The 21,024-nt window shown below is 59.0% G+C and overlaps 4 protein-coding genes across 7 annotated transcripts; 1 reads left to right on the top strand and 3 right to left on the bottom strand.

Annotated features, from left to right (window-relative positions):
• The first annotated feature begins 55 nt into the window (after positions 1-55).
• Positions 56-17,736, top strand: LOC102006303 (basic salivary proline-rich protein 4-like). Of its 2 annotated transcripts, none has more exons than XR_001235989.1 (4): positions 56-244; positions 13,291-13,697; positions 15,441-15,554; positions 17,475-17,736. XR_001235989.1 is itself a non-coding variant. In XM_005394240.2 (4 exons), exons 1-4 carry the CDS (start codon positions 9,997-9,999, stop codon positions 17,598-17,600), a joined length of 732 nt encoding a protein of 243 aa, XP_005394297.1. In that variant the 5' UTR covers positions 9,975-9,996; the 3' UTR covers positions 17,601-17,736. The 2 variants fall into 2 exon arrangements, 1 of the variants encoding a protein (XP_005394297.1); XM_005394240.2 differs by lacking the exon at positions 56-244 and adding an exon at positions 9,975-10,081.
• Positions 857-13,889, bottom strand: Hoxb5 (homeobox B5). 2 transcript variants are annotated; one of them, XM_013519412.1, is made up of 3 exons: positions 13,811-13,889; positions 2,786-3,636; positions 857-2,116 (listed from the first exon to the last, which is right to left on the bottom strand). In XM_013519412.1, exons 2-3 carry the CDS (start codon positions 3,348-3,350, stop codon positions 1,869-1,871), a joined length of 813 nt encoding a protein of 270 aa, XP_013374866.1. In that variant the 5' UTR covers positions 3,351-3,636; positions 13,811-13,889; the 3' UTR covers positions 857-1,868. The 2 variants fall into 2 exon arrangements, with proteins under 2 accessions (XP_013374866.1, XP_005394296.1); XM_005394239.2 differs by lacking the exon at positions 13,811-13,889 and adding an exon at positions 11,537-13,296.
• Positions 5,369-13,897, bottom strand: Hoxb6 (homeobox B6). 2 transcript variants are annotated; one of them, XR_262598.2, is made up of 3 exons: positions 7,313-8,139; positions 5,964-6,288; positions 5,369-5,859 (listed from the first exon to the last, which is right to left on the bottom strand). XR_262598.2 is itself a non-coding variant. In XM_005394238.2 (3 exons), exons 2-3 carry the CDS (start codon positions 7,725-7,727, stop codon positions 6,029-6,031), a joined length of 675 nt encoding a protein of 224 aa, XP_005394295.1. In that variant the 5' UTR covers positions 7,728-7,805; positions 13,811-13,897; the 3' UTR covers positions 5,369-6,028. The 2 variants fall into 2 exon arrangements, 1 of the variants encoding a protein (XP_005394295.1); XM_005394238.2 differs by adding an exon at positions 13,811-13,897 and having other exon boundaries at positions 5,369-6,288; positions 7,313-7,805.
• Positions 16,477-20,842, bottom strand: Hoxb7 (homeobox B7). Its single transcript, XM_005394241.2, has 2 exons — positions 19,404-20,842; positions 16,477-17,301 (listed from the first exon to the last, which is right to left on the bottom strand). The coding sequence occupies exons 1-2, from the start codon at positions 19,777-19,779 to the stop codon at positions 17,048-17,050; spliced, it is 630 nt and encodes a 209-aa protein (XP_005394298.1). The 5' UTR covers positions 19,780-20,842; the 3' UTR covers positions 16,477-17,047.
• Between the last annotated feature and the right edge of the window lie 182 nt (positions 20,843-21,024).

The raw sequence follows: 21,024 nt of genomic DNA, 5'->3' as shown, positions 1-21,024 counted from the left end.
GGGGTATCTGTCTGACTTCTCGGCGATTTTTACGATCTAACTTCGAGATAAAACCCCTATCCATTTGACATCTAAATGTCATAGCGACTTTTGGGATAGTTTGCTATCGGCAAAGGGGGACAGAGTCAGGGGGTGAAGGGGAAGTAGGGCCCAGTAGAGCCTCCAGGACCCTCGGCTGCCTCCTCTCCAGCCCCCTCCCCCAGGCCCGTGAGAAGTTGGGCCCAGCTGGAAGGGATTGACTCGGGTAAGTGTCCAGCTTGACTCTTGTGCTCAGGGGTCGGCTGGAGGGGGACCGAGAGCTCTTTCAGGAGGGAACCCAGCTCCTAAGCAGGAGGGAAGGCCAGTTAGCCCCCTGGGGAGAAGGAGCCCTAGGAAACTATAGAGAAGGCCGAGGTTGAGAGGAAACCTTTGAAATGGATCTGATTTTTTTCCTCCCTTTTTTTTGGGCAGGGGGCTTAGTGGGTGACAGGGTTGAACTGGGGTTTGGAGCAGGGAACTGGGTAGCCAGGCAGGCCTCTACCACTTCCAGAAGGCCAGGAGCCTCCTGCGCAGGACTTAGGCCCAAATTCCTTTTCCTGGAGAGTTTTCCAGAGGGCTTCTCGGTGACCAGGTGGTGGAGGCCAAGCTAGGGCCCAGCCTGGTCCCAAGTGAGGTTCTTGAACCTCTGGGCCCCGCCAGGCCTGAGGCCCTGTGTCCTGGCCCAAGCACCACTGACCAACCAAGCCAGGACTCTGTGTGACTGAGAGGGGTACCGTTGCCCATCCTACTGTCCGGCCTACACCCTAGATTTCTGCAGAATGAGCCAGGGTGTGCCCCGCGATGGGAGAGGCAGACCCCGCAGAAAAGACAAGTGGAAGGGCCAGGGAGTCGGGGAAACATTTATTTGACTTTAAGGAAAGCTACAAACAAATACCAAAAGCGAATCACTGAGACAGGCCTGGCAAAGACAGATTTAACACACGGCACGGCATCCACTCGCTGCTCACTATAAATGGTCTCGAAATGACTTAGGCAGAAAGAGCTGGGTCTGACCTAGGCTACCCCCATATTTACAAGCGTTGGGCCTTCCAGCCAGACCCGTGGGTCCACAGAGAAATACACGGGAGACATTTTACACAGAGGATTATTTCTTCTGTTTCTGTCTACCCCAGACCAGGCCTTGTGGGGCCTATCAGGCAGCAGGGACTGAAATCTCACTATTTTCCTCCCCTCTCGTCCACATCACCCCTGTGGGTCCTCCTTGGCCCCTTCCCACCCCAGGACCAAGGCCCTGGGAGACTTGGGCCTGGCGATGAGGAGGCGAGCAGGAGCTGGTGGGAAAAGACACAGTCATGGACTCCATCTCAGAGGCCAGCTCGGCTGGGCCGGCGCTGCGAAGCTACCCCACTCAACTGCTGCCCTTAGAGAAGTCTCCAGCTGAAACTCAAAATGCAGCCATCACCCTTGTATAAATAAGTTAGGACACAGATGGGGAGGGGAAAGTTCACATTAAACATGCGAATTTCTTTTTTTTTTCTTCTTCTCTTCTTCTTCCTGGGGGAAAAGAGTGCAACCACAGACACGAACATTCAGAAACACTGGCGGATTTGGGGCGAGCAGAGGGGCGTGGGGGTCTGGAGGGAAAATAATAAGTATTATTATTATTATCATTATTATTATTAACAATAGTAACAACCAGTCCAAGAGAGAGGGAGCCACAGGAAGACCTAAGACCAAAGGAAAACTCAGAACACAAGGCCGGGCGAGGCAGGCTCGTGGGAACCGGTCCCCAGCGGGCGGCGGCAGCGCAGAGGGTCGGAGGGGCCGGGGATGGGGTGGCGCGGGCTCTTGGGCCGCCCAGGGCTCCTGTGGGCGGGCGGGCTCAGGGCTCAGGGCTGGAAGGCGCTGCCCGCGGTGGCCAGGCTCATACTTTTCAGTTTGTTGTCTTTCTTCCACTTCATGCGCCGGTTCTGGAACCAGATCTTGATCTGGCGCTCCGACAGGCACAGGGCGTGCGCGATCTCGATGCGCCTCCGCCGGGTCAGGTAGCGGTTGAAGTGGAATTCCTTCTCCAGCTCCAGCGTCTGGTAGCGCGTGTACGCGGTCCGGGCCCTCTTCCCATCCGGCCCGGTCATATCTGGTGCAGACAGAATAGAGCGGCGAGGCCACGTTAGTTCTTCCTATTCCGGCTACCGGAGGGGGCCCCGGGTGGGAGGGAGGGGGCGGGGAGCAGGACCCAGGCATCCCCAGCACCCAGCTCCCCGCAGCTCCCGTCTTCCCTACTCCAGATGCCCGCGCCCAAGCTCCACTTCTGCACCCCCTCATCCCACAGCTCCCACTTTTGCTGGCAGCGAAGGCACCCGGCTTTGGCTTTGTCTCTCGCGCCCTCCCAGTGCCTCACCCTTCCGGGGCGCAGGCAGCCGCTTGCCCTGGGAGGGAGCAGAGCGGCCCCACTTTCGTCCTGGGAAGCTCCTTTGACTGTCTGCCCTCCTTGACTAGCAGCAGTCTCGAGATTTCGGGGTACCCTGCCCTACATGACAGACATCCCATCCTTCATTCTAAAGCTGGCTCCTGGCTGGGCGTCTAAACCCTAAGCCGAGCCTAAGAACAAATTATTAAAAATCCACCCTCTCGCCGAAGACCCTGCTGAGCTCTGTCCACGGAGCCCGGGGGACCCTCTTAGGGACTTCTCCCCCTTGGAAAAAAATACATTTGTATTTGGGCAAAGCCAAGCTCTCCTGGCCACCCCCCACCCCCAGACACACAGAAGGGAAGCCGAGGAGACAAAAAAGAGGCTGAGAATTACCATGGCTGATGTGAAGCTTCCGCATCCACGGGAATATCTGCGGAGCCTGGCCCTCGGGCGCGGCCGTGGAGGTGGCCATGGGCTCCGGCTGCGCCCGCGCCAAGCTGGGGCTGCCGAGCTGGCTGGAGGCTTCCTCGGGCTCCGAGGACGCGCTGGCCTCGTCTATCTCGGTGAAATTGGCGCCGGAGCTGGCCGGGGTCGCCTGGTCGGAGGGGGACGAGGCGGAGGGCTTGGTGCCGTGGCTGTCGCCGTTGGTGCAGGGCAGGGACTCGGGCGAGGACAGGGAGCAGCTCGACGCCGCCTGCCTGAAGCGGGGCTCCTGGGCGGGCGCGGGGAAGGCGCGCGAGCTCTCGCCCACCGCCCCAAAGTGGCCGGAGGAGGCCGAGGAGGAGCGGTTGACGCTGAGGTCCATCCCATTGTAATTGTAGCCGTAGGAGCCGGTGTGCATGGCCGCGGGATCCCTGTAAGAGCCGCTCAGAGAGCTGCCACTGCCATAATTTAGCAACTGATAGTCCGGGCCATTTGGATAACGCCCCGAGAAGGAGTTTACAAAGTACGAGCTCATTTGGGTGATTTTGGAGGGCTTGATTTGTGGATCGTGGTCGTTATAACCCTGTGCTTCACGATTTATGATGTATTAATGAATTATAGCGATGCACTGTACTTCGTTTTGCTATGTATGCGGCCAAATATGGGGGGGGCAGGTTGGAAGGGGGATGGGGGGCGTTAGGGAATCACGTGCTTTTGTTGACCAGTCGTAAATTCTCGCTGATGACCTCAAGAGGTAATTCATGCTCTATGGTTACAAATAATGACGATCCGAGAATCGTTAGGGCCGATTCAATGCGAGCCTTGGAGAGAGGGGGGAAAAGGAGAAGGGGGAGAAATCGGGAGAAGGTTGGCGTTGGCCTCTGAGCAGAGCGCGCCACCTCCCGGCGATCGGCGGGAGCGCGGGCCGCAGCCCGCCATGGCGGCGGTGGTGCCTCGCTCTCGGCTCCCCGCATCCGCCAGCCAGCCGAGGGAGAAACCTGGCCGTGAACCACCCGCAGGGTTGAGCCTTTTTTCAGAGGACAGATCCGAGCCTTTTACCCACTTTCTCAGGGCACGGTTAGTCTATTTACGCCTTCTCTGCCATTACCACCGTTATGATTTTAACTCTGGGTAAGATGATCAAAGATTGCGTTGCTTGTCCCTTTTTAAGGTTTTGTGAGTCTCCAGAGTTGAGGGCAGGAATAAGGGAAAGGCTTGGGAATTGTGTGCAGAAAAAAATTATTACGACCCCCTCTCTGCCCCAGCTCAACCTTGCAGCGGCCGCGGCTTGCTTCCTGGTGCGGGGCTGCGGTAGCTGGTCCACAGCTCCCAGGCTGAGCCGCAAGACCCTGCAGCAAAAGCTTTCAACCCTAATGGGCCCCCTGGAAGTTTAGAATCCTCTTCCTGACCTCCTCCTGGTCTCTAGCCCAGGCCTGGAAATGGCAAAGCAGGACAGGGTCGCTAGATGATGAACCTGGCCGGGCCTAAGCGGCCTAGCTGCCGAAAGATACCAGCAGCCACCGCCTCAGAAAGCCGTGGCTTTGGGCTTGGGTAATAACATGTGTCTGAGAGTTTGGGGCTTAAACGAGACCCCTTTGCAGGCTACTGCATTCAGAGGCCCTAGGCCAGGATCTTTCGCCAGCGGCAGTGCAGTTGGAGAATTTGCCCGCCAGCCTGCCACCTTCCCTGGGAAAGGGGCTCCAAGCACCCACGGCACCTTGCTGAGCGCGCTGGGCAGCCAGAGACCGCTGCAGCTGGGCCCCTTCTGCCAGGCAGCTATTTTCTTTAAAAATAAAAAAGGGAAAGCAGGAGGAGGAAGAAAAACAGTGTCTACAGCTTGCTGCCTCGGGGAGGGCAGGGCCCCGAGAGAATGGGCCATTTTGGGTGAAGAGGCGAAGACCAAATGCCCCTTCACCCCTTCACTCGCTCCTGCCCTCAGGGTTTAAAAGAGCGGGGGCCAAGTCAGGGCCCTCTGCCTCCTGCCTGCCCACGGCTGCACATTCTCCTGCTTGTCACTGAGCTCCAATTTAAAGAGGAAAGGGGTAGCTAGAATCTTCAGCCACATGACTGAAAGTGGCCCCATTTTTGTCTGTGGAGCCCAGGGCCACGGTTGGTGGAGGCTGGGCCATGTCTGTGGACGGTCCAAAGGCCAGGGGCCTTGGCCAGCTGCAGACAGGAAAGCGCTGCTAAGGCGCCCAAGTGCCAGCTCAGTCTCCGCAGTTGCTGTGGGCTAGGGGGCCTAGTGGCACCTCCACTGAGGCGGCGGTGGCAGAAATGAAGACAGGCTACAGCGTAAGAGGGAAAGGCTACCGCTTGGGTCCCTAAGTCTGCACTGGGAGAGGCGGTTTGGAGCCTTAACATCTGAAAGACACAATACAGGGGGGTGGGCCTAGGTGCCACCGATCGCCCCAGCCTTTATCTCAACTGTAACTTCCGAGTGGTGGCCAGCGGGTGACGGAGGCCCTGAGGCGACCAGAGCCCCTTGAGCGAGAGAGGTTTGGGGGTGGACGGGGAGGGAAGGGATGGTACAGGAGGATCGGAGATGACCGAGCAGCGAGTTTTCAGGTCTTTATTATTATTATCATCATCATCATTATTAATAATATTAATATTATTACCGAAGTATTTCACGTCCAGAGCTAAGACAAGACTACAAACACAACACATAGAAAATTAATAAAATAGAACTTTGTTTTCTTCTGAGGCGCCTCTTCTTACTTCTAGGTAGTATGTGCTCCTTCCTTCCAGTGGCTTTGGGGCGGGGGTGGGTGAGACGACAAGTCTGGGGTCAGGGAGTCTTCGGGGCCCCTGCTGAGGGGCAGCGAATCTACCATTGAACCGTGCACGGGGGACATGGACGAAATGAGACGCGACACGTACAAGAGCGTTTTCGCTCTGCTTCCAGCAAACATCAAGTGAGTCCGATCCTCAGTTCTCACCCAGGAGCCTGACCAGGCCCAGGCGGGTTGCTCGGGGAGGGAGGCGGCGCTGGGGTGCGGGGTGGGCTCGGGCGGCGCGACCTGAGCCCCCTGCGGCGGCGGGAGCTCTGCGGGCGGGGGTCCGGGAGGGCGCGGGGCCCCGCCTGTCGCCTGTCGCCACCGAGAGCGGGTCCCTAGGCTCCCCCGCCCGCCCGCAGAGCCTTCCCGGCCTCTCCGTCGCCCTGGGGTCCGCGCAGGCCTCTCCCTCCGCGTCCCCCCTCCCTTTCCAGCACCTTCACTCGGCCGGTTTTTCTTCCTCCTCCTCGGCACTGAGCTGCGAGGCGCTGAGCAGTTTGCTTTCCTTTTTCCACTTCATGCGCCGGTTCTGGAACCAGATCTTGATCTGGCGCTCGGTCAGGCACAGGGCGTGCGCGATCTCGATGCGCCTCCGCCGGGTCAGGTAGCGGTTGTAGTGAAATTCCTTCTCCAGCTCCAGCGTCTGGTAGCGCGTGTAGGTCTGGCGGCCTCGCCGGCCGCTGGGCCCGAAGGAGGAACCTGTTACGCAGAGCAGAGCGGAGGCGCTGAGGCCTGGGGTCACCCGGCCCAGAGCCCCCTCCCCCACTGGGCCCCCGAAGTGCACTCCAGCCTGCCCGGGGTGCCCTCAGGCGCCCCACTCTGCCCCCTTCCCGCCCCTCCAGCGCCCCCTCCGGATTCCCTCCCGGATTCCTGGGCCTGTGTTCGGGGTGTAGACTTTCGGTGGGGGTGGGGAGGAGCGCTCATAACTCCCACCTGCGCCCAGGGGGAGGGGCTGGCCAGGTGTGTCTCTTCCTAGCCTCGTCTTTTCTTTCGCTTCCTCGCCATCCATCTAGCTCTCCCCCCACCCCCACCCACTCAATGATAGATTCGGGCCCTTAATCCGTAATGACGCGGATCGATCTCTAGTCCGCATTAACAGCTCCTCACTTTCGTGTCCCGCTAATGGACATCAATTGGGATTTAAAGCCGACAAATAATCCGACCTGAGACCCAGGCGCCTGTTTCCCCCTCTCTCCCGCTCCTTTGCCCTCCTAGTCTCCCTCCTTCCTCTTGCCTCCCACCCCTTTCCTGGTGCCTGTCTCCCAGCCCCCACCCCGGGGGAACGCGGGCCTGGGCCGGACTCCTCTCCCTCGCCGGCGTCACGCCGCCTCCACCCCTTCATGACGCACTCCGCTTTTAATGGAGCGGCCTTGGGTGGGGGACCTGCCGGGGCTAGGGGGAAGGGGACGGGGGCGCAAGGGAAAGCAGGACCAGCCACTGCGCCCCTGCCCCTTTCTGGCAGGAATCCTGGCTGGAGCCTGGCGCTCCTGGGGAGCCCACTCGCTCCCCCTAGCTCCCGGCACAGCTGGGACTTTGCAAACTTTGCAACTCCTGCGGCCCAGAGGATGGCGCGGGAGACCCTGCGAGGGCGCCCCGTCTTCCTCGACCTTCTAACTGAGACGTCCACCCAGCACCCCGCGCGGGGGAGGAGGGGGCGCTCCTACTGCCCTGTCCCGGGGTGGGGGGCCGCGGAGGCGCAGGGACGGCGCAGAGCGGCACTCACTGTTGCACGAATTCATCCGCTGCATCCACGGGTACACCGGCGTGGAGCACTTCTGCTCCTCCGCGTCGCCGAACACGCTCTTGTCCTGCGCGCAGTCCGGCTTCCGCGGCTCCGGGTGGAACGGGGGCGGCTCGTCGGCGCCCGAGAGCGCGCAGGCCGACTCCTTCTCGCGGTAGAAGGCCGGCGCCGGGCCGTAATCGCAGGGCGCAGCCCGGCCGTAGCCACCGCCGGCCGGCGGGTAGTAGGAGGAAGGGGCGAAGCCCTTGTCTTGGCCGGGCCCGGGCCCGTAGGGCGCGGAGTAGTGCCTCAGCGGGTCCGCATAGCCGGACGAGTAGAGCGGCAGCTGGCCCAGGAAGGACTCCTGCCCGCTGGCCAGAGTGACGGGGAAGGTGGAGTTCACGAAATAGGAACTCATTGGGAGGGGAGGCGCGCGCGGCCGCTGCTGCTCCGCCGGGTTTATGATTTGTTGTGTTTTATAGTCCGAGCGCCGCGCCTATTAGTAGTATATCCGAGATTGGGTTTTAGCTGAGGGGGGATGGCGAGGTGCCAGTGAGGGCCAGAAGGAAATACAACCATCTGATCCAACACTGACCAATGGCAGAGGCAGGAATTGTCAAATAGCACCCAGGAGGAGCGCGGCCCGCACGAGGGACCCGCGCACAAACCTATCAACCTTTTTTTTCCCCTCCTTCTCCCCTTGTCTCTCTCTCTCTCTCCCCCAGCAACACAACGCGTCCTGTTCCACCTACGTAGGATCTGCGAAAAAGGCGTCTGAGCCTCGGAGGGAGGAGGCAGCGCTTGGGCTGAGACCACCCCATTCCCCAGCGATTAAATAAATATATCCCTCCCCCCAACCCACGCAGAATAGGAAAAAGTTAATTGTGTTTTGAGAAAAGTTAACCCCTACGTTGCTTCAAGCTGGTCCCTCAAGGGAGGGCCGGGTAAATGTCCCCGAATCTCGAATCTCGGATCGCTTGAGAGAGAACTAAAGGAGGCTTGTTTCTGGGGTTTTCTGTGGGTGGAAGGGAATCAGAGTTCTCTGCTAATTTGCAGCGATTTAAAAAGGAGGCGAGGAAGAAGAAAACACCTTCTCTCCCAGGTTTTGAAAATCTTTTTTTGTCCTGTTCGTCAGCTCTGTTCTTTCTCCTCCAAGCCTGGGTCTATTATTATTCCTGCTTCTCCACAACCCTTAGGTCTGAGGGGGCTCAGGGGTCAGCCAGAGCTCTTGGCCTGGAAGACCCAGAAGAGGAGGGAATGGCTAAGGGGTCTGAGCCCAGCTCCCCTGGCTCTGCAACCCGGCTAGTAGGTTCTCGAAGCCCTCTACGGCTGCTGCCCAAGACATCTCGCCTGGTTGCAGCTTGAGCTGCTCCTGCTCCTGCTCCGCTCACCCCTGGCGGGGGAAGGCACCCTGGGGAAAGGAACCAACGCCCCCCTCACCGGGGCATATGGTGCGGAGGAGTCAGGAGGACCCCTCAAGCGCAGGTGGCTTTATTTGTCTGATCCTCATCTTGCCTACAACCTTCCACCCCCAGCTGCCACCCCAAATGACATAAGAATATTCTGGGCTGTAGATTTTCAGAAATCAAGGCTATTGATTGCACAAAGTCTGAACACAGGGATCTTTGAATCCTGCTTCTCCTGGAGGCAGAGAACGCTGGGGGGAGAAGAGCCCTCCCCTCCCTTCCAGGTCTCTCTGGGAGTTGGCTGTTCTGCTTCAAATTCTTTCCCAACACTTGGTCTGGGTTTCGTTTTATAAGGAGGGGGTGTGTGTGAGTCCTCCTGGGGACTCAGCAGCCACCTTGCAATAGCCCTGTCCAGACGCAACGAGTCCATCTGTCCCTCGGCATCTCTAGTTTCCTCCCATGCCTCACGTTTGAATCATCAGCTTTCAATTTGCTGCTGAGCAAGCTTGGACATGAGCGTGTACGTCTGTGCTCTCTCTCCAAAAGAAAATGAGCGAGCCGGGAGCCCAGGCTGGAAGCCAAGGCCACACTGTGTGCCCAGTACTCCAGGAGGCACACACAGGCCAGGCAGTGAAGGGTGACACTTCCCCACCTGGGGACAGGAAGGGGCCCGGGTGGGAAATAGTCTGAGGTCAGGCCAGGAGCTGTGCCTTATTCCGGACGCCTTTTCAGGGGTCAGCTCTGCCTACGGACGGTGGCACAAGACTCTAGGGACGGTGCACAGGGCTGAGGGTGGGAACTGACCTGGCTGCAGAGTGGTCCTCTGGCCACTTCGGGCAACTCTTAGGCTGCCCATCATGCACAGTGGCCATCCCTGAGCGCCCCTCCAGGTAGTTCCTACCCTCTACGGGGGCTTTGAAGGATTTAAGAAAAGAAAGTCAGACCACCCAGTGACAGAGCAGGAGCACAATCGCTCCACCCTGCTGTGGCTGGGCCCATGCAGAGGGGCAGGAGCTGTTTGAGAAGGGAAGGGAAAGGTGCTTGCCTGAACCTCCCTGCCCTGCAGCTTGAAGCTGGGCCCTGGGCCTCAGGCCTCGCCCTGGTCACAGAGTCCCCGTCCCTGGTCTGGACGGTGTGGTCTCCCTAGAGAGTATGGGGAGGTAAGAGGCGGCCGGGGAGGGAGGGAGCTCTCAGCCCACCACAGAAGCAGGAAATAATGGCCTTATCCTTAGAGCCACAGCCCCTAAATTAACCTCACCTCTGCAGGTTGCCTGTTGGGAGATGGAGCCACGGCAGGCAGGGCCCAGGCGCCTGGAGCCGGGCATGAAAGGAACTAGCGCCTCATCGCTCTTATCTAAGCCCAGAGGTATTTATGAGCGTTTATTCCTCTGATCCGTTTGTTTGGGAAAAAGAGCAGGCAGGCAGGCCTCGGCCAGAGACCGCCTGGGTTTTGGAGCCAGATCTCCAGAAGAACCTGTCTGTGGTTCCACCCAGCATGACAGTCTTTCTGTCTGTCTCCAGGGGGGAATATGTAAATACACAGCAGGCCTGGCAGCCTGCTGGGCGGGGGTGTCTGTCCGTCCTCCGCCAGGAAGCGTGTGTACCCAGAGGTGGGTAAAAAGGAGCTTGAGTGCACAGCGGGGGATTGCTCGGATACCTCACCGCCTGGGCTCATAATTGTGACTTTCTGTGCTGGGCACTGTGGCTGAGCACACATTCCAGCTCGCAGGGCAGTGCTTCCTTAGCTGTGCTCAGCCTGGGCACCAGCCTTTTGCTTGCCTGGAGTGAGACTGAGACATTAGCCAGGCTTCCCATTTCCCTAAGCTACAGAGCCGCCCTGCCCCAGCTCTTGGGCTTGAGGGGCTCCTTTCTGCACTCCACCCCCAAAGTGGCTTAGGGTGGAGCAGAGAAAAACACCTCAACCCGGGCCTCCCCCTGGACTCTGATTGGGCTAGGGGACATAAAGGGTCCTAGAGGTGCAATGTGGTGGCTCTCCTAGACTGAGAGTGGCTCTTTATATTGGCCACTCTGCCCTAAAATCGGTCGGTCCAAATAGAGGTACAAAGACCTCATTTCCATTATGCAAATGAGAGACATCCCCTCTGATCTTCTAGAGGGGGTGAGTGGTGGCTCTCAGCAGCTCCCCTGTTCCCCTCTCCCAGGTCCACGGGTACGCTGAGACCCCTGAAGTGCTTCAGCCCTCTCCAGCACTCGGACTTCTCCTCCCTACCTGTCCTTCCATTGCCAAAAGGAAAAAAATCTCCGAGGGGCCCAAGGCCTTCCTGGCCGGCTCCCTGGGGACCTCCCGCAGAGCTGGCCAGGCCATCCAGCCGCCAGAAAGTCACTCAGGCTGCGGAAAAGCTCAAAGAGCCGCCCAGAGGCCGGGACTCCAGAGGCACGGGGGTGGGGGGAACGCAGCAAGCGGGCGTCGCCCCCAGCACCGCAGCGGCCCCCAGACTCGCCGCGGCCAGACCTCAGTAACACCTCTGCTGACCTGGCACCACAGGCAATTTCCTGCAGCCCCCGCCACCGCACCTTGAAAGGAGCTTCCTCCTACGGCTTGAAAGCCCGAGCTAATCAGTAACCCGCGAGACGGGGCCAACGCGCCAACGCGGCGCAGGGGCGCGCGCCGCCTTGCCACCCCCTCTGGGGACGATGTCGCGCGAAGCGGGTGTGCGGGGCCGGCGGGAACGGAAGTCACAGTGTCTTGCTCCCATCGTGATTTATCCCCACGCCCACCCCCGCTTTCCCCCAATGCACACTCGCGTGGATTTCGCTCGAAACGATCGGGGGCGGGGTGGGGGAGGGGATCGGCACTCACTGCAGACACCGACAGTTTCCAGAAAAACTCGGTTCAAAGCCTCCACCTCGGACCCACCAGCTAGGGAGCTGGCGAGACCCGCCGCCGGCCAACTGCAAGAACACAGACTCGGTTTGTCTTTTCACAACCGAGTGGAACCGCGCGGCCCCTCCCTTGGCTGCGCAGAAACCAAATAAACCTTGAGCAGCCCGGGCTCCAGCGGCCCGGCCGCGCCCGAGCCTTGGGTGTGTGTTGGGGGGGCGTCGCGGCTCTGATCCCCCAGTCCTGTGGCTCGGTGACCCCTGTCCGCGGGTTGCAGTATTAGTCCTAAAAGAAATCGCTTCCTCTGCCAGCCACCGGGTTTGGGGCTGGGGTGGATTTGAGAGGAGAGGGGAAAGGAGTTGCGGACCCTGAGGGGAGAGATTTGTTTTGTTCCCTAATCCGCCCGAGAAGCCACATGGACCGGAGGGCGTGGGGTGGCCCCGAAATCCCCCAACTCCTTCTACCCGCGCCGCCGGCCGGGGCTGCAGGCGTCGGGCGCGGCTGGGCTGTGTTGCCCGGCTTGCGGCACCCAAGTCGCGCGTCTGTCTCCGAACGGTCGGTAGATGGCAGCAAACCGCATAATTTGGGTCAGAGCAAACTGTCTAAGGGGCCATTTATAACCAGGCAAGACTGCAGGAGAAAAAGACCATTAGTCTGAGTGGGTTTGGGGAATTTCCCTTGGAGAATAGGCCCCCGTGCCGTGGGTGCTGGCGAATAACTTCGCTTGCTGTGGAACTGAGGTGGGTTTCTGGGAGCCCAGGCCAGGCCTGTACCTAGGGCATCTACCTGGGCCCCCAGGGACGCCCCTCCTGTGCCACAAGTGGCTGCCATCTCCCTCTCCTCCCAACTCAGGACTGAGACGGCCAACACTCCTGCGCGCACACACCCACACGCGCGTGCACCACACACAGACCCGGCATTCCGGGGCAATCAGAGGCCTGAGGCTCACCGCCCCGTGTCTGGTCTTAAGAAAGAAACATCAACAACCTATTGGTGTAAACCAAACTAAGTCTAAACCACATCTCTGCTTCTCCTCGCCCTAGATTATCTCCCCCAAAACCACCTCGCCCCACGCCTTAGTCCTTGCCTCAGCTCAGCCAGCCGGCCTCACCCCACCAGCTACTTCAGGAATCTGAGTCTCCCGCCCAGCACTTCCCCTCCCACCCCAAGGCCCGGCTGGGGGGGTGAAATCGGGCGCCTGAGGGGCCAAGACTAAGCGGTCTGAGCTCCGTGCCCAGCGGCTTTGCAGTCCAGACACCGCTGGTTCCCTAACTGTGCTTCCTTTTGATTTTCATATTGTATTCTTTCCTGGGTTCTCGTGCAAGCCTAAAACATCAATATGCTGCTACACAGCCCTTCACAATCACCACACTTGGATGAAGGAAAGTTTGGATTTTCCGTGTCAAACACACACGGCCCTTTTCTCCTCCACGGAAGCCCACATGCCCCATACCAATACAACACAAGTCACAGAATCAATCCTGCACCACCGACACCACCGCGCTGGGACCTACCGCGTCCAAACCACACCGCTCGCGGCTGAGCGCAGAGCCAGGCTCCCTCCTGCGGGAGTGGCCAGGGACCTGGGCACGGATTCTCAGCCGGCCAGGCTTTCCCGGGGAGTCTCCCGGGGTCGCCGGGCGCCTCCACCCACAGCGCTTTCATTTCCGAAATGTCTCCGATGGGAGAATGTGAACCTTTCTCTGTGAACTGTTCTTTCTGTATCTCTCTAGCCGCCTCCTCGGCCTCGCCGGCCTCTCCGGAGATTCCAGGCCCTACAGAGACCAGGACGCCCCGAGCGCCACCACCTCTCGTGCCAGTGCAGCCGGAAAGCCGCCAATACCCACACTGGGCAAGAGAATTCTGCACAGGGGGACGATCGGAGGAGGCCAGGGCCAGGGAGGGACGGGGAGTGGGAGGGGCGCGAACCCACCGAGGCCGGAGCCAGGGGCTTCCTCCCGCCGGCAGCCCTGGCTCGGAGCTCCCCTCCCGATGCCTTGCAAAAGGCGCTCAGAGATGGCCTCCGTGGCCCCTTCTGTCCCTCCTCCATCGTCCTCGCCTGGACGCCCCCTCCAGGAAGCAGCCACCCCTCTCTCCAGCGCCGAATTTCTTGGGAAGCCTCTCCCAGCAGCGCCCAAAGGTGGGGTTCAGCCCCCAGTCTGGGAGTCGGGGGAGGAGGGAGAAAAGCCCAAGCCCCACCCCCTACAAAAGCAATGCAAAGGGATGAGAAGAGAATCGAAGAATCTCCCTTACCTTTGCAGACCTTGGGGCTTTTCTTCCTCAGATCGAAAAGGGTGGGGAGGGAGGGTGGGGGAAGAGCGTTCGGTTTCTTCTTTCGGCTTCCAGATAATATTGTCCCAACCTGAGAGCCGTCACTTCCCTTCTCTGACTTGGGGAGAGAGGGTGTTTCGCTTTTCTGACATTTGCATAGAAAATAGAGTAAGTTCTGGCTTTGAAAAATGGTCTCAGGCAGCGGTCCTGGGCAGATTGTCCATTTACCCTTCATGACGACTAAAATCCCAGATCAGCAAGCAAATTAACTTAGGAATCAAAATTATTTTTGGTTCTCTCTTTTGTATAATCCCCACCCCTCCTTCCCTCTCCCTCTCTCTTCTCTCTTCTCCCCCTCTCCCTCTCTCTCCTTTGCTCTATTGAGCTGATATTGAAGTATAAAAATATCAAGAGGCTGGAGCCCTGAAGGACGACAGTGCTCCGACCTAGGTGTGGTGTCCAAAAGAATGCTGCATTATAACCACCAGGGAAATGATAAAAAGTTCATGTTCACGATCGCCCGGCCACATGACCGGCGCCGGCCAATCGCTGGATTCAACCACTCATAAACTTCTATCACAAAGTTGTAAATTTTCATAAAACAACAAGGAATTTATTGCATTTCTTCCTGGCTGCTCCAGCAGCTACCCTTTTCTCAGTCGCCATCTTCTTTTCTTCTCCTTCTCTTTTTTGGGGAAGCCCCAATCTGAGAAGGGGTGAAATTCGGGGTGCAGAGATGCAGGGTGGAGAAGCCCCAAGGGTCCAGCCAGGGAGGGGCTTCTCTTAGAAATCTCCCCGTTTTCCTCAGGAGCTCTGCGCCTCTTTTCTAGTAAAAATTCACCTCAAATCTTCTGCATGGGACAGATTTGGAGGTGAGGCGGGAGCAGCAGTCAGCTTCCTGTATCCTCCTCTGAGCAAAATGAAAGCTACACGGTCCCTCTTCCCCTCTAATCCGGTGCCCCCATCCTTAGCCCTAAAAATAGGGGACCCCCCACCTGTGAGGCTTACAGCATTGCGGGTATGGGGGGCTAGATTAGGTCCCTAGGGCCTAGTTTTTTCCCCCAGGAGGGGAGGTGCCCTGGATAAGGGCCAAAGCAGACAATCTAAAGCCAGATCCTCCAGCCCTGCACCCCAGAAACAAGGGGAGGGTAAAGCCGCATGTCGGCCTCTCCCGCCCAAATGCGGGCTGCTCCAAGTTTCCTGTGACAGCTCCAGCACGCTCACCAAGGGGGTTCTGTGGTCATTAACGGGGAAACTGCAAGTTTAGGGCCCTTTCACTTACACATTCAAATGAGACAGATTTTCCGAAAACCAATCCGCCTCCCACGCTCTGTCGGAAGTACCTGTTCTTTAAATTTAAACAAGCCGGGGTAATCCAATGAATGCTAAAACTCAAGAGTGCAGGTCTGGTTGTGTAAGCACCTGTCTTTCAGGGTTTTCTACTGCAGTCAAAGGTTATGAGGTGCAAAATATTAATTCCTTCCATTTTCCCCAGTTTCTCTAAAACATTCCCGTATTTTTAGTTAAGCTACCTGCGCCCAAATGCAAAGAAAAACGAAATAACCTTCCCTGAAATTTTTTTTTCTCTCTCTCTCTCTGTGCTCCTGAGAAGGTTCCAGGTTGTCGGCAGGCAAGCCCAAGAGCAGGCAGAAAGCTCCCAGGAAGCCCCGGCGGTGGGCGGCATGGCCAGGCTCACAGCGCAGGAGGGGACGGCCACACCAGCCCGGTAAACTCGCACCACCCTCGCTCCCAGCACTCCTTTTTATTCCCTATTTTTAAGATTTAGGTGCATCTCCCGGGTCAGTTTAGCATGACAGAAATTAAAACACACGGAAGTAACATCAGTGAAGATAGAATAAATGAATAGATCTTGCCGAAAACGTTTGCCGAAGGAGCAGAAAGCTGTGGGTGCCCCGCGCTGGATGCCGCCTTAGGCCACCTAGGAAGCCTCCACTGCCGCCCAGCCTCTGCCCAAAGGAGGCCCAGGGATCAGGCATGGAACTGGGGTTCGCTTTCCCTTCCCATCCGCTCTTCTTTCTTATCAGGCCTAGCGTTGCGGATTTCACCTCTGTGTTGCTGGCTGGGTGGCCGGGCCCTGCAGCTCGCTCTGAATGCCTGAAGGGAGGTGTTTCTGGAGCGAAGAGCTTTTTTTTTATTTTGTTCTGTTCTGTGGGTGTGTGGCTCAGCACACGGGCTGGGGAGTGTATGTATTCTGCCGCACAGGTGAAGCTCGGATTATAAGCCAGTGTGTGGATGTGCGCTCGGATCTGCCCATGTCTGTGAGTGACCGTGAGTGTGCGTTGACTTCTGAGTTCGTGTGAATGCCTGTGTGTTTCTTGGTGAATGCATGAATGTGTTTATCTGTGACTGTGTCAGGGCATATTTATCTGGGCGAGAAGGCTGCCTGTCAGTGCACTTGTGTGCACTGGGAAATGTCTGTGGAGGGGTATAAGGGAATCCGTATGTGTGTGGGTGTGTGTGTCATAGCAGAGGTCACGACTTGGCAGTCCCCAGAGCAGGGGGCACTAGAAAAAAGAGGAGACCCAGTGCAGAGACGAGACACCAGCGGAGGGGCCCCAGAAAGCCCACCCATCACTAACCCTGACCCCCTCCCAGTCAAAAGGAGACACAGAAAATACAGATCCGCCTATTTTTAATCATGTTTTATTTTTGCATCATCCCGATACACACAGAATTTAAAAAGGAAGGGTGGTGGGCGCTGGGCACAGGGGGCAGCGGTCAGGCGCACGGCACAGGAGCTAGTAGGCCAGTCGGTGGGCGGTGGAGTTCCCCAGACCCTCTGGGTGCTGCTGCTGGGAAGGTGGAGGCTCGGGAGGGCTTGTGGGAGCTCCCCGGTGAGTCCAGACCCACGGTCCACAGAGACGGTATCAAAGGAGGCTTACAAAACAGCGAGACTTTACAAAGACCTTACAATAGCAACATAGAAAAGCGGGGTGAGTTAGAAAGCTACAGAACAGGTAGATAACGCTCTTTCCATATTGTACAAAAACAAACCCGACAGACTTTCCTCTAGGTAGTATTTTTTTTTTTTACAGTGTTGAAAAACCAAAATTTCACCTCTCTCCTTGATTTTTTCAAAAACTGCTCTTATTTAAATAGTGTTTTTTTTTTGTTTTTTTTTTTTCGATTTGACATGAGTTTCCGGGCTCAGCTCCCAGAACTGGGCGGCTCCCTCTCTCTTCTCTCTTCCTCCGCTCCTTACTCCTCCTCCTCCTCCTCTGCCTCTGCCTTGGCCTGGTCGGGGATCCCTGGACCAGAGGCCTTGTTTTCCTTTTTCCACTTCATGCGCCGGTTCTGGAACCAGATCTTGATCTGTCTCTCGGTCAGGCAGAGCGCGTGCGCGATCTCGATGCGCCTCCGCCGGGTCAGGTAGCGGTTGTAGTGAAATTCCTTCTCCAGCTCCAGCGTCTGGTAGCGCGTGTAGGTCTGGCGGCCTCGCTTGCGGTCGGTTCCTGCACACAAAATACGGGGTGGGGGAGAATCAATCCATCTTTTAAAATCAAAAATGTTGAAGGCGCCAAGATGGCATCCACCTCCTTCTTAGACCTTGCATGGGAGGTCCAAAGGAGGGAAAAAAAAAAAAAAACAGCTCATTTTCCAACTAAACCAAATTCTCACTTTCCAGCCCATACAGCCATGCTGCCCTTGCTCTCCACCTGCAGAACTGTCTGCAGGTTGCTCAAGGCAAATATTCCCATGCCCTTGCAAGAAATCTTATCCTGCCGGGACTTCTGAAGCTGGGGAGATCTAGCCTGCCGGCTCCTGAAGGCTCTGCTCCTAAGGCATGTATGGGGGCTACAGGGAAGGGGATCCCCATTTCCTCTCTGGGACCAGGGACTCCAAGCCTCCCTTCTGGCCGCTGATTGTCTTTGGGGGTGGGCAGCTATGGAGACCTTGCCAGCTGGTCTGGGGCTCAGGCCTGGTTTGACCATTTCCCAAGAAGACAGAGAAACAAAGAGACCTCACAGGTCCGGCACGCCCCACCCTGTTATGAAACCAGAAGGTGAAAATCTGCTGATTGCCTGGGAGTACGGAGGGGTTGGTCTGAGAGCAGCCGCCTGCCACGCTGGTGATTCTTCCCCAGTGCACGGCTCAGGTTCAGCCAGGGCCAGGCTGGCCTGCCTTGCCCACCTGGCTACCGGGCAACTTGGGCCTCCAGGGCAGCAAAGGGGCAGAGAAGAAACGGCAGCCTGGTTACGGCAGAAGCGCAACACAAGGATCTGCATGGAGCCCAATGACAGATGGAAACTTCCAAGCTTCGGCCCAGAACCCCAAGGAGGAGACCTGGGGGAGGCACTGAGGTGCTGGTGCCAGCCCTCCTGGGAGGGAGCGGCAGAAAGGAGGGGCCGGGGACCCTAATTCCGAATCAGATAAAAGTCCAGCTGAAATGTTTACGAGCAGAAAAATCGGGGCTTTGATAAATCAACTGGAAAGGCAGTTGAATTATGAGGCAGGTAGTGGGGAGCAGGACCACCAGTGCCGCTGCTGTGAGCACTGTCTGTCCTCACACCTTGGACCTTCCCATGGCGGAGAGGCCGCCAGGCCCATCCGCCTTAGGGCAGCATAAGCCAGGGTGCACAGCGGCCTTGCAGGGAGACCCCATCAGAGTCCTGGCCTCTTGGGGTTCCTGCAGCAGCTGCTGGATGGGCTGCACTCTCTAGGCTTGCTTTGGCCCCTTCGACTCCCAGTCCCTCCCCAAGAGGAGATGCACCCCGCTGGAGGGACACCTCCCAACTTGTTGGCCAGCTCTCCAGGGCTGCCTAGGATTCTTAGGAGGGGTGCAGAGGAAGCCAGGGTGCTCCTCAGAGGCCCCCCACGCCCTTCTCCCTAGTTCTCCTGCCCCCCCAAGTTCACTGGGGGGTCAGGAGCCTCATTTCTCTTGGCGTCAGCCTCCCCCCCTCCACCTGACACTCTGGCTCTGGGTCCCCGGCTGGGTCCCTGTCTACTCTTCCCCTCCTCCCGCCAGGCCTCTGGAGCCCACCTCTAATTGTCCTGGTGGGGACGACAGGGGAGCAGGGGGGGCTGGGGGGGAGGGGAGGGAAGAACTGCTTAGCTTAGCACTGGGACCCCCTCCCCCATATCGTGTCTGAGCTGGGGCTGGGGGACACACCCAGGGCTGAGCTCCCAGGCGAGGGAAAGGGGGAGCGAGGGGGGAGACCCTAATGGCTATTCTCTGCAAACCCCAGCCTTCCTCTGCAAGACAAACGGCCTCGTCTCCAGCCCGTGCCGGCGCTGCTGATAAATATTTAAAGCTAAAAGACCAGGAGGAAGGCTGGGGGGCGGGCTGGGGGCTCTGAGCGCCGCGGCGGCGTCGGCGAAGACAGATCCGCCCGGGGAAGCAGAGCCAGCCTGAGAGCACCGAGCAAAACTGGGGGGTGGGGGCCGGGCCGGGCCGGGTCGCGGCCGATTGGGGGTGCCGCGTCCCCAGCACCGACCTCCGGGGCCCAGGGCGCTCTGGACGCGCCAGGGGGCGCCCGGCCGAGCTAGCGGCGCCCTCGCGGGGACGCGGCCCGGAGCGGCGCTGCGGCTGGGGCGGCTCGGTGCGCGGCGTTACCTGAGCTCCGCATCCAGGGGTAGATCCGGAAGTTACTCTCGGCCGCCAGGTCCGAGTCCCTCTGCTCCTTGGCGGAGTCGCCGGGACACACCCCGGAGAGGCTCTGCTCAAAGGGCGCGCAATGCATGTTGAAGGAACCCGGCTCGAGCCCGTAGCCGGCCGCGTAGACGCCGCCCGCGCCCGCCGCGCCCCCGCCGCCGGGGTACAGGCCGGGCACCGCGGCGGCGAAGGAGGCGCCCGCGCCGTAGCCGGGGCGCGCGGGGTTGGAGGCGAACGCGCAAGAAGTTTGTTCGGGGAAGGCTCCGCTGGTGGCGAAAACCGAACTTGCGGCCGGATATTTAGAAAATAAAGCATTCGCATAATACAATGAACTCATAATTTGGCCGGATGATTTGTAGGCAGGGACGTTTTAGTGTCGGTTTTACGAGATTCCTTGATATATTACAGAATTAGAGTCCAGATTTACACCAAAAAGGACCCCCTTTTTCCTCTCCGGCCCACGTGACCCCGGCCCACGTGACGTCCCCTGCGCCAATGGCCGCGCCGCCTCCCCACGGCTCCCGGTAATGTGGAAAAAATTGTGTGGCGTTGGATTTATAAAATATGATCAATAATGAATGGGAAAGCCGAGCGCTGTGGATTGGGGCTGGGGGGCTCCAGGGCCGCTGTCGACCCCCGCGGGCTGGAGGCAGCTTGCAGGCGAGGTTTGGGGGAGGAAGGGATGGAGTGGAAGGGAAAATAAATAACCCCGGAGCGATCCGCGTTGTCGCCCCCACCCAGGTCCCCAGCGAGCGGGGCACGATCGCGGGGCAGCGCAGGCCTTCAGGCACTCGGGCCAAGGCGTCCCGCCCCGGCCTCGGGAGAAGTCGGCCCCGTCTCCCAAGGTGAGGAGCCGGCCAGCCTGGCCTCGTGGCTCTCTCGGTGCCCCAAGACGCAGGGGTGCTCCTGGGGGGGGATTCGGCCCGAGGGTGTTGGACTCTGCGGTTTCTGGTGGAAAAACATAAAACGGTTTGGAAGGAAAGAAAAAAAAAAAAAAGGAAAGGAAGGGAGTGGGGTGTGGGGAGAGAAAGGAAGGGAGGAGGGCGGCCGGGGCTCGGGCTCGCTGCTTTCCGGGTTCCGGATGCCTCCGTGGAGCGGGGCTGCCAGAGCAGCAGAGGCGGCCCAGGAAGGAAGGCAGCGGGCGGCGAGTCAGCGCCTCGGAGCCGGGCGGAGGTGGCCGCGTCCCCCAGAGGCCGAGGCGCGAAAGAGCCTCTCCCCTCTCCCGCTTCCCCCAGCACAGTCCCAGAAAAATAAAAATCTCTGCGTGCTCAGCAGCCTCGAGCTCATCTTTGGCCGCCTCCCCCCACTCCCCACGGGAGGACACACACGGAAACAAAGAGAGACGTGGCCGCGACGCAGCCACCAGCCCGGGCGGCGCGCCTCTTCCCCTGCGCGGCACGGGCGCAGGGGTCTCGGGGCAGCCTGGGAACGCGAGGGGAGGGGGCATCTGTGGGCTCCCCTCCCTCGGCCGGGTCTCCTCCAATCGCGTGCGGCCGCCTCCCTCACCCCCTGCGCCCCTGGGCCCAGGACTTGCACCACCTGCCCTCAGCCCCCGCCCCTCCCTGTGAGTAGGTTCACCTCC

Source organism: Chinchilla lanigera, unplaced genomic scaffold (genome assembly GCF_000276665.1).
Source record: "Chinchilla lanigera isolate Chin_1 unplaced genomic scaffold, ChiLan1.0 scaffold00050, whole genome shotgun sequence".
Taxonomy (NCBI): domain Eukaryota; kingdom Metazoa; phylum Chordata; class Mammalia; order Rodentia; family Chinchillidae; genus Chinchilla; species Chinchilla lanigera.
The sequence above is the reverse complement of the archived record's forward strand: the minus strand, read 5'-3'. Positions and strand labels throughout refer to the sequence as shown.

What these genes read in the sequence shown, in the direction of transcription:
- Hoxb7 (XM_005394241.2), bottom strand. Translation starts at nt 19,779, where the DNA reads ATGAGTTCATTGTATTATGCGAATGCTTTATTTTCTAAATATCCGGCC. An exon ending in CCCCTGGATGCGGAGCTCAG is followed by an intron (nt 17,302 to 19,403) that starts GTAACGCCGCGC and finishes TTTTGTGTGCAG; the next exon opens with GAACCGACCGCAAGCGAGGC.
- Hoxb6 (XM_005394238.2), bottom strand. Translation starts at nt 7,727, where the DNA reads ATGAGTTCCTATTTCGTGAACTCCACCTTCCCCGTCACTCTGGCCAGC. An exon ending in GCGGATGAATTCGTGCAACA is followed by an intron (nt 6,289 to 7,312) that starts GTGAGTGCCGCT and finishes TCTGCGTAACAG; the next exon opens with GTTCCTCCTTCGGGCCCAGC.
- Hoxb5 (XM_013519412.1), bottom strand. Translation starts at nt 3,350, where the DNA reads ATGAGCTCGTACTTTGTAAACTCCTTCTCGGGGCGTTATCCAAATGGC. An exon ending in GAAGCTTCACATCAGCCATG is followed by an intron (nt 2,117 to 2,785) that starts GTAATTCTCAGC and finishes TGTCTGCACCAG; the next exon opens with ATATGACCGGGCCGGATGGG.
- LOC102006303 (XM_005394240.2), top strand. Translation starts at nt 9,997, where the DNA reads ATGGAGCCACGGCAGGCAGGGCCCAGGCGCCTGGAGCCGGGCATGAAA. An exon ending in GCTCTTATCTAAGCCCAGAG is followed by an intron (nt 10,082 to 13,290) that starts GTATTTATGAGC and finishes GTATCTCTCTAG; the next exon opens with CCGCCTCCTCGGCCTCGCCG. An exon ending in GGGACGGCCACACCAGCCCG is followed by an intron (nt 15,555 to 17,474) that starts GTAAACTCGCAC and finishes CTCACTTTCCAG; the next exon opens with CCCATACAGCCATGCTGCCC.